The sequence below is a fragment of the Phyllobates terribilis genome, unplaced genomic scaffold, assembly GCF_046119375.1.
Source record: "Phyllobates terribilis strain yellow unplaced genomic scaffold, ASM4611937v1 Scaffold_3__8_contigs__length_932513732, whole genome shotgun sequence".
In the NCBI taxonomy this organism is placed as follows: domain Eukaryota; kingdom Metazoa; phylum Chordata; class Amphibia; order Anura; family Dendrobatidae; genus Phyllobates; species Phyllobates terribilis.
This window is the reverse complement of record NW_027362763.1, coordinates 17837158-17847731: the sequence shown is the minus strand read 5'-3', so window position 1 is coordinate 17847731 and position 10574 is coordinate 17837158. Positions and strand designations below refer to the sequence as shown.

Below are 10574 nucleotides of genomic sequence, written 5' to 3'. Positions count from 1 at the left end.
CCCCCTGCAGATTTAGCTGGTTTGATAAGATCCAAATAAGTTAGAGCCTTCAAACTGCAAACGAGAGTAGGTTTTATGAACAGAAGCATAAATCTTACAAACCAAAAAGTTATGTTGCTCAGTTGAATTTTATTAAATTTTAAACATAAAAGTGTGGATCAATTATTATTCAACCCCTATGTTTAATATTTTGTGGAATAACCCTTGTTTGCAATTACAGCTAATAATCGTCTTTTATAAGACCTGATCAGGCCGGCACAGGTCTGTGGAGTTATCTTGGCCCACTCCTCCATGCAGATCTTCTCCAAGTTATCTAGGTTCTTTGGGTGTCTCATGTGGACTTTATTCTTGAGCTCCTTCCACAAGTTTTCAATTGGGTTAAGGTCAGGAGACTGACTAGGCCACTCCAACACCTTGACTTTTTCCCTCTTGAACCAGGCCTTGGTTTTCTTGGCTGTGTGCTTTGGGTCGTTGTCTTGTTGGAAGATGAAATTACGAACCATCTTAAGATCCTTGATGGAGGAGCGGAGGTTCTTGGCCAAAATCTCTAGGTAGGCCGTGCTATCCATCTTCCCATGGATGCGGACCAGATGGCCAGGCCCCTTGGCTGAGAAACAGCCCCACAGCATGATGCTGCCACCACCATGCTTGACTGTAGGGATGGTATTCTTGGGGTCGTATGCAGTGCCATCCAGTCTCCAAACGTCACGTGTGTGGTTGGCACCAAAGATCTCGATCTTGGTCTCATCAGACCATAGAACCTTGAACCAGTCTGTCTCAGAGTCCTCCAAGTGATCATGAGCAAACTGTAGACGAGCCTTGACATGACGCTTTGATAGCAAAGGTACCTTACGGGCTCGTCTGGAATGGAGACCATTGCGGTGGAGTACGTTACTTATGGTATTGACTGAAACCAATGTCCCCACTGCCATGAGATCTTCCCGGAGCTCCTTCCTTGTTGTCCTTGGGTTAGCCTTGACTCTTCGGACAAGCCTGGCCTCGGCACGGGAGGACACTTTCAAAGGCTGTCCAGGCCGTGGAAGGCTAACAGTAGTTCCATAAGCCTTCCACTTACGGATGATGCTCCCAACAGTGGAGACAGGTAGGCCCAACTCCTTGGAAAGGGTTTTGTACCCCTTGCCAGCCTTGTGACCCTCCACGATCTTGTCTCTGATGGCCTTGGAATGCTCCTTTGTCTTTCCCATGTTGACCATGTCTGAGTGCTGTTCACAAGTTTGGGGAGGGTCTTAAATAGTCAGAAAAGGCTGGCAAAAGAGATCTTTAATCCACACATGTGAAGCTCATTATTCTTGGTGCCTGAACTACTTCTTAATATTTTAGGGGGACCAAACAGAATTCTTGTGGTTTGAGGGGTTGAATAATAAATGACACTCTGAATTAACTTTTAACGTTTTAAAAAAAACAAAAACAAAATTTGCTGCAAAGCATTTCCCACTTCCAGACTGATCTACAGTACAAATGTCACAATGCCAAGTTAATTCCGCATGTGTCAACCAGCAAAATCTGCAGGGGGTTGAATACTACTTGTAGGCACTGTATATATATATATATATATATATATATATATATATATATATATATATATATATATATATATTCTCTTCGGTATCTGTCCATCATGAATCGTGGTTTGTGTTAAAGGGGCCACTGAGACGCTTTCGCCCGGGGCCCAGAAAAACCTGGAGCCGGCCCTGGGCCCCCGGACCCATGCTGACCGCTAAGCGCCGGGACATCTCAGCGCTGCTTTCCTCTGTGTAGCAGTGCAGTGCTGCTGAGGCAGCGCCTTCATGATTCCCCTGACTTCCGGTCATGTGACGGCGCCGTCACATGGCCGGAAGTCAGGAGAACCTGGTGGCAGCGACGTGGACGAGCACCAGGATTCTGCAGGGATCGCATGGGGGTAAGTATAACAAGTTTTATTTTTTTTAAATATAATTAACTAGGAGTGGGGGGAATCAGAGATGCACATGGGGGGGATGAGAGATGCACATGGGGGGGGTGAGAACTGCACATGGGGGGGTGAGAGCTGCACATGGGGGAGGGTGAGAGCTGCACATGGGGGGGTGAGAGCTGCACATGGGGGAGGTGAGAGCTGCACATGGGGGGGTGAGAGCTGCACATGGGGGGGTGAGAGCTGCACATGGAGAGGTGAGAGCTGCACATGGGGGGGGGTGAGAGCTGCACATGGGGGGGTGAGAGCTGCACATGGGGGGGTGAGAGCTGCACATGGGGGGGGTGAGAGCTGCACATGGGGGGGTGAGAGCTGCACATGGGGGGGTGAGAGCTGCACATGGGGGAGGTGAGAGCTGCACATGGGGGAGGTGAGAGCTGCACATGGGGGAGGTGAGAGCTGCACATGGGGGGGGATGAGAGATGCACATGGGGGGGGATGAGAGCTGCACATGGGGGGGATGAGAGCTGCACATGGGGGGGATGAGAGATGCACATGGGGGGGGATGAGAGATGCACATGGGGGGGGATGAGAGATGCACATGGGGGGGATGAGAGATGCACATGGGGGGGGATGAGAGATGCACATGGGGGGGGATGAGAGATGCACATGGGGGGGGATGAGAGATGCACATGGGGGGGATGAGAGATGCACATGGGGGGGGATGAGAGATGCACATGGGGGGGGATGAGAGATGCACATGGGGGGATATGAGAGATGCACATGGGGGGGGGGGGGGTTATGCTTACATAACTTTGTTGCCCTATGAAGGGCAGGAGAGGGGGGCAAAAAATTCTTGCAGAGGGGCCCAGTACAGTCTGTGTCCGCCCCCGGCCTCCCTGTCAGCTCAGTGCTGCACACAGTGACTCCTCCACGTCTCTGCACCGATCTTCTCCTGCTCCTTCTCCTCATACACTCCCTGTAATACCGCACGTCCTGCTGCCATTATTCACATGGTGCACTTTTGATAACATTAAACACAATCTTACACTGAGCTATGATTCCCATCAGCACAGCCCAGAAAGCCGCACCACGTGACCTCAGTCACTCAACATCGTGTGCATAAGACCTGACACCGGCAGCCGCAGCTCAACAATGCCCACGGGTGACGTCAGCGCTGCTCTGGACTGAGGCCCCGCCCCTTCCGGTGACGTCATTATATGAACAAATCAACTCCATGATAAATACTGCAAAGAGGAGACTGCAGTGTGAGGTGAGGAGCGGAGGGGGCGTTGTGTCCACCTGAGGCTGAGAGGCTGAGAGGCTGAGAGGCTGAGAGGCTGAGAGGCTGAGAGGCTGAGAGGCTGAGAGGCTGAGAGGCTGAGAGGCTGAGAGGCTGAGAGGCTGAGAGGCTCCTCTGTGTAGTGATTGCCGTGCCATGCGGCCCCTCTGTGTAGCGATTGCCATGCCGTGCGGCTCCTCTGTGTCGCGCGCGCCGCGCCGTGCGGCTCCTCTGTCGCGCGCGCCGTGCCGTGCGGCCCCTCTGTGTAGTGATTGCCGTGCGGCCCCTCTGTGTAGCGCTCGCCGTGCCCTGCGGCCCCTCTGTGTAGCGATTGCCGTGCGGCTCCTCTGTGTAGCGCTCGCCATGCCGTGCGGCTCCTCTGTGTAGCGTGCGCCGTGCGGCTCCTCTGTGTAGCGTGCGCCGTGCGGCCCCTCTGTGTAGCGTGCGCCGTGCGGCCCCTCTGTGTAGCGCTCGCCGTGCGGCCCCTCTGTGTAGCGCGCGCCGTGCTGCCCCTCTGTGTAGCGCGCGCCGTGCCGTGCGGCTCCTCTGTGTAGCGCTCGCCGTGCCGTGCGGCTCCTCTGTGTAGCGCGCGCCGTGCGGCCCCTCTGTGTAGCGCGCGCCGTGCGGCCCCTCTGTGTAGCCCGTGCCGTGCGGCCCCTCTGTGTAGCGCGCGCCGTGCCGTGCGGCCCCTCTGTGTAGTGATTGCCGTGCCGTGCGGCCCCTCTGTGTAGCGTGCGCCGTGCGGCCCCCCTGTGTAGCGCGCGCCGTACCGTGCGCCTCCTGTGTGTAGCGCGCGCCGTACCGTGCGCCTCCTGTGTGTAGCGCGCGCCGTACCGTGCGCCTCCTGTGTGTAGCGCGCGCCGTACCGTGCGCCTCCTGTGTGTAGCGCGCGCCGTACCGTGCGCCTCCTGTGTGTAGCGCGCGCCGTACCGTGCGCCTGCTGTGTGTAGCGCGCGCCGTACCGTGCGGCCCCTCTGTGTAGCGCGCGCCGTACCGTGCGGCCCCTCTGTGTAGCGCGCGCCGTACCGTGCGGCCCCTCTGTGTAGCGTGCGCTGTACCGTGCGGCCCCTCTGATTGCTGGATTCTGGGTGATGAGCGGAGAGGAGACTGCTGGGCTATTATACAGTATACACTGGAGGATTCTGGGTGATGATCGGAGAGGAGACTGCTGGGCTATTATACAGTATACACTGGAGGATTCTTGGTGATGAGCGGAGAGGAGACTGCTGGGCTATTATACAGTATACACTGGAGGATTCTGGGTGATGATCGGAGAGGAGACTGCTGGGATATTATACAGTATACACGAGGAGACTGCTGGGACATTATACAGTTTACACTGGATGTCAGGCAAAATGTATTTTTGTCCTAGTTTTAAAAAAATTGAAAGGACAGCGAGAGATGTCTTAAATCTCCGCCCCCTGTTTGTTTGGAAGAGACCTCCATAGAAACTACTCTTGCTTTCCCTCAAACAAGGAATTTTTATAACCGCCATAAAACTTCAGCCAAGAGCAAGCATACTGGTCTACCCTGGATTTTCCCTCCAAAGCCCTATTGTGTAACTGTATAAACTTTTAATGTCGAGTTTAATAATGCCCATGACTGTCACAAACACATGGACCACATTTTTGGGATGCTCACCTTTTTCCATTTATGATGGTGTATCTTTCATAACTGGGAAACCACCATAAACCTAGGAAATGGGTTCTGAGCTTCTGAACGTCATAGAAATATCATACCTGATATCAATCTTCGTGAATATTGGTGACGGCAAGCATGATGTATCCATCTTGGATGTGGGCCTTCCCCCTACCAAGATATGGAAGATGAAGGATTTTTATGTCTTGTGCAGCTGGGTGGGTTCACAAAACCGAGCCCCCGTGTGAGGTAAACAACATGGGTGTGTCCTAGTGTTTTGCCTCCTTGCTAAAAACCAAAACGGCCATCTTGGCTCATTCCAACCAGGGACGTCAGACGCAAGCACTCCTCGCTGCGTGGAGGAATCACACCTAATTTCCGGGGAGCCGTCCCCCCCCACAGAATCTGATACCATCACGTCGTGGCGCAGGTTTTGCTATTATTTACCCCTTTTATTTTAACAACTTTTTTATGCATATATGTAAATTGTCTCTTTTATAATATCTTGTATATCTTTTATAAACACTGCCAACTTTCGGGAGTAAATTATTATTATTTACCAGCTTCGTTCTTCTTGTCCTATGTCGAGCAAACACGTTCCTCACCCGCTAATTCACGTTACCTAACGGGTACCCGATCCACCTGTTAAGAGATCGGTGGTGGCAGCATACCAGTATTTATATGATATTGTGGTTGAGGGTGGCTGGACGGAGGTATATATACGTTCCTGGAAGGAACTGGTGGTGTATATATGCGTCCTGTCACATCACATGCTACCATAGTCGACATAAATGAGAGCAGCTGCGCCCTGTTGCTTATCCTCAGTCAATACCGTGTTTGACCAGCAGGATAAGGGGGCGCCAGAGGGCTGCAAGGTCTGACCAAGTTTTCCTGACAATTGGTGACAGCGGTGGGATCATACGACATTAGTGATCTGGTTTGAGCAATCATTCCTCTCGCTAAAAACTTGCAGTGTTCTTACCTGGACCCTGCACAAAAGTTTTGAAGATCGAACTCAGTGTTTATTAGATCTGAGACTATGCTGTATGTGTAGCAGTTACCCCTACCCTTCTTAGTTTTTTCTTTTCAATTTTTATTTTGGTGATCATGGTCATAGTTGGGGTGCTCTGGTACAGCCAGTAGAAAAAGGACACTCTTATTGGAATATGTATAACCAGAGGCATTGACCCCCTCGGCAAAAGCAAAGAACAAATGGCTGCTGCACTGGCGCAACTGGAGGCAGAGCAAGCCCTTCTCCAGACCTCAGCAGGGCCAGGGGTCAGCCGAGATATAGACAGTACTACTGCAAGGGTCCCACCTGTAGACGCACGCCGCGTCAGCTACCAGGGCAGCGTGGACCCCTATCTGCAGATGGGTCCACAGCAACTTCCTGCAGAGGATCATGAAGGACGGCTGAAAGTAATTCAGCAGCACCAGGAGGCTGCCGAGCGGCGGCCCAAGCCCAGCGAGAGGCCGAGAGGGCCGAGCGAGAGCCCAGAGAGAGGCTGCCGAGCGGCGAGCAGAGTCCCAAGTTCAGAGGGCCCATGAACTGCAGATGGCCCAACTCGGGATCTCAACATCCACCTCACGGAACGATGAGACCAACAATGCGACCCTGTTTAAACCCCGTCCAGAGCATTTTCCGGTGATTGAAAAGGACGGCGACCTCAACACCTTTCTGAGGGGTTTTGAAAGGATTTGCAGACAGTACCAGCTGCCTGAGGACCAGTGGGTGCGGTACTTAACTGCAGGACTGCAAGGCAAAGCTCTGGATGTGTTTGTGGCTCTTCCTCAGATCCTCGATGGGAACTATGATGCCATTAAGCAGGCCCTAATCCAGAGGTTCCAACTGACGCCTGAGGTGTACTGTAAAAAGTTCCGGAACCTCCAACGTGGACCGCACGACCGTTACAGCGATGTGGTGCATGGGCTCAGAACCCACTTTGAGCAGTGGATCCAAGGACTGTCAGTGACCACCTTTGAGCAGCTGAAGGACCTGATGGTGAAGGACCAGTACCTGCATCTGTGTCCGACTGGGGTACGGCAGTTCGTGATGGATCGGGAGCCACCAGATGCCAATAAAGCAGCGCAGATCGCAGACACCTACGAGGCCAACCGGAGGTGCGGAAGCCGGTCGTCGCCAGCTGGAAAGGGGGTAAGCCATTAACCACCATCCCTGCCCCTGCCAGCCGACGTTCCGGAGGCCTTGTCCCCGTTACCAACGCCCGGCCTGCATCTGATGCCCGCAAGTGTTATTTCTGCAACCAGACTGGTTATCTCAGCGCCACTTGCCCAGAGAAGCAGAGAAGAACCCCCCCATCCAAGGCACCAGGGCCTAGTGCTTCAGTTCTTTTGGTAGGTGGGCCGGTTGGGAGGGCCTGTGAAAACTTGCAGTCTGTCACTGTAGGCCTCAAGGATACTGGGCCGTACGAACCCTCATCCGACCCGAACTGGTGTCTGCTGAAGAGCTTATTCCGGGAAAGACCCTGACTATCACCGGGATTGGGGGCGTCCAATGCCCCTTGCCCATGGCCCGGGTTTTTATTGATTGGGGTGCGGGGAGGGGGGTGAAGGAAGTGGGAGTATCTGAAAACTTACCTGTTTTGTTGGGAACTGATTTGGGGAGGATGTTTGCTTATTATGTCCCTGACGCCCCTCCCCGATCTGATACGGTTGGTAAGGTTAATGCTGATAATGTGAATGTCAATGCTTTACATGATGATGATGTAGTAGTATTTGAAGGTACAGGAGAACTCAGCCTTGTCACGTTGCGGGGTGATATTGCTGAGGATCCCTGTCAGGACAATATTAATGTCAGGGACAGATTAACAGAATATTAGCCCTTCTCCCATGCCCTCTCCTGTAGTGTTTGTCCAGAGATGACAATTATACTGTGTCTTCCTGCAAATTATCCCCCACAGCCAAAAGGCTTTACACATGAAGTGTCACAAGCTAAAATGGAAATGTATTTCCTCTTAACACAGACCTGAGATAGATTGACACCTTCTCCCAAGCAATGAGTTTGGTGGAACGAGGAAATGGTTCGTTAAGTTCAAAGACACCCACAGACAATTCCTGGCCACCAGCCATAGCCAGATCGGCTCCGATATTATATATGAAATAGTATGAGTTCCATACGTCCAGCAATAACGAGACCCAAATGGGTAGTGACCAAATCAGGCCAGGAATGTGTAGGTAGTTTTCCAGGGCTGTAACCAAAATCAGGGAGCTGTAGGGCAAAAATCCCAGAATAGCAGACTGCCGCTATGTGAAGTGTGATATCAAAATAAAGATAAAATCATAAGGGAAAAAATGGCATGATGTCACCACAAGGGACGTGTGGCCAGATCTCCCCTTAGGTATAAAAGAATCTATGGAGAAGACAGGAGCACTCATTGCCAGGGGGGAATAAGAATTATAAGCAACGGGTCCTGTTCAATAACAGCATAATCTGGAGAGCCCCTCCTCCATCTATATTGAATCGTCTCCGTGATCGTATAGTGTAAGTTTCTTCTTTTTACCCTGTTTATTTTATGTAACTGCTTATGTATTTTTAATGTCTCCTTTGTAACTTCCTTGTATATATTTTTCATAACTCTGCCTCCCTTTTGGATTAAATATAAAATTTAATAGTTCTGTTTCTTTTGTTCTGTAATCGTTCCCTTCCCCGAAGCCATACGCTACCAAAACGCAGGCGACCGGCCAGGCCTGTGTTATATTTCAAACTCGGCCGGTGGTGGCAGAGAATCTTAATAATTGGCATATCGTTAAGCTGACAGTGACCGTACGGAGGGCGTTAAACACGGATTCCAGTCTGTGGAACCCAGGGTGTTGCGCCATACTCTCACTGGTCGCTTACCGATACCTACGTAGAGAGTAGTCTGGATCGTGTGCTCGCGACTCCGGACGAAATACGGACAGTGTGACTGCAACTGCGAGATATTGCATGATCTCCCTGGTGTCGTCCCTCTGTGTGTGTTGGAGTTCTTGACCAATTGGTGGCAGCGGTGGGATACTGTATGATCCTGCCGGTGTCGTCCTGACAATCCCCTAGCAGGAGCAAGTGTCAGTGCTATGGGTAATGGGGAGAGGCACGGGGACCATGAAGCAGGTGGTGCTGTGCCAGCGACCAGTGTCACAACAGACGGTGATCTGGCTGATGGCAGCTGCCCCATAAGTAGCACTGTTCCTGAGGTAATGGGGGAGGATGGGGAAGTAGTACTCATAGCCGCGCAGGCTGATGGGACTGTGTTATTCCCCGGGGAGACGCCTATATAGCCGCTGTTACCCGCTGTCAGAGTGCCCAGATCGCAAGTAACGCCCTGCCTTCTGGACCCTCCTCGGACAGCGGAATAACTGAATCAGTTATGGACCCAGAGCCGGTCCCAGTGCGGACGTGGCCTTAACCTCACTTCTGGCTTCCTCCAGCCAGGAGTTTCAGGCAGCTCTGCACTCTGATGCTAGCCTAGAGACGTTAAGGAGCCTCGCTGAGAAACCCACCTCCGAGTCTGATAAGGAGAGGGTATTCTGGGACCAAGGGAGGTTGTACCAGGAGACAGTTCCCTGTACACCCCAACAGGAGTGGCTGAGGGAGAGACAGCTAGTCGTCCCCTACCAATTCAGGGATCAGTTGTTGCGGATCGCCCATGAGATTCCACTCGCTGGACACTTGGGGATCAGCAAAACCAAGGCCCGGCTGTCTCACCACTTTTATTGGCCCAAAATGGGGATGGATGTGGTGAACTACTGTCGCTCCTGTACCACGTGTCAAATAGTGGAAAAGGCAGGGCCGGCTCCCAAAGCCCCCCTGATCTCTTTGCCAGTGATAGAGGAGCCTTTCCAGAGGATTGCTGTGGACATTGTGGGACCACTGGCCATACCCAGCAGCTCTGGAAAGCGTTTCATCCTTACCGTGGTAGACTATGCTACCCGGTATCCGGAGGCAGTAGCCCTGTCCTTAATTCGGGCGGATAAGGTGGCGGACAACCTCTTGGCCATCTTTTCGCGAGTATGCTTCCCCAGTGAGATGCTTACCGACCAGGGGACCCAGTTCATGTCTCGCTTAATGGAGGCCCTATGTAAGAAAATGCAGGTGCAGCATCTGGTATCGAGCGCGTATCATCCCCAAACCAGTGGTTTGTGTGAGCGATTCAACGGTAACCTCAAACAGATGTTAAAAATGCTGGTTGAGACCCAGGGACGTGACTGGGAGTGTTACCTCCCACACCTGCTATTTGCTTACAGAGAGGTTCCACAGGCCTCGACGGGGTTCTCCCCCTTTGAGCTCCTGTATGGCAGGCGTGTCCGAGGACCCCTTGGGTTGATAAGGGAATCCTGGGAAGAAGAGCCGAGCTCCCCAGGAGTGTCCATCGTGGAGTATGTCTTGCGCTTCCGTGACAAGATGCAGACCTTGACGCAGTTGGTGCATGACAACATGGCGCAAGCCCAGGTTGACCAGAAGCATTGGTACGACCAGAACGCCCGAGAGCGGACCTACCAGGTGTGTCATAAGGTGTGGGTGCTGGTCCCTGTACCAAAGGACAAGCTTCAGGCGGCCTGGGAAGGCCCGTACGTCATTCACCAACAGCTCAACCCGGTCACCTACGTGATCACTCTTGACCATGCGTGGGTTAGGCGGAAGGCTTTTCACGTTAATATGATGAAGGCTCATCAAGAACGTGGAGCTTGCGTCCTACCAGTCTGCAGCCTGCCCGAGGATGGGGAGGACGACCCCCTCTTGGA

General features: G+C 52.6%; 1 protein-coding gene across 1 annotated transcript in view; it reads left to right on the top strand.

Moving 5' to 3' along the window:
• Window positions 1-3055: 3055 nt before the first annotated feature.
• The window catches only part of LOC141258697 (uncharacterized), a 75971-nt gene continuing 68452 nt past the window's right edge, over window positions 3056-10574 (top strand). The window contains exon 1 of the mRNA XM_073673710.1: window positions 3056-3185. Coding sequence (XP_073529811.1) covers window positions 3150-3185 — 36 coding nt within the window. The 5' untranslated portion in view covers window positions 3056-3149. The remainder of the gene's footprint in view (window positions 3186-10574) is intronic.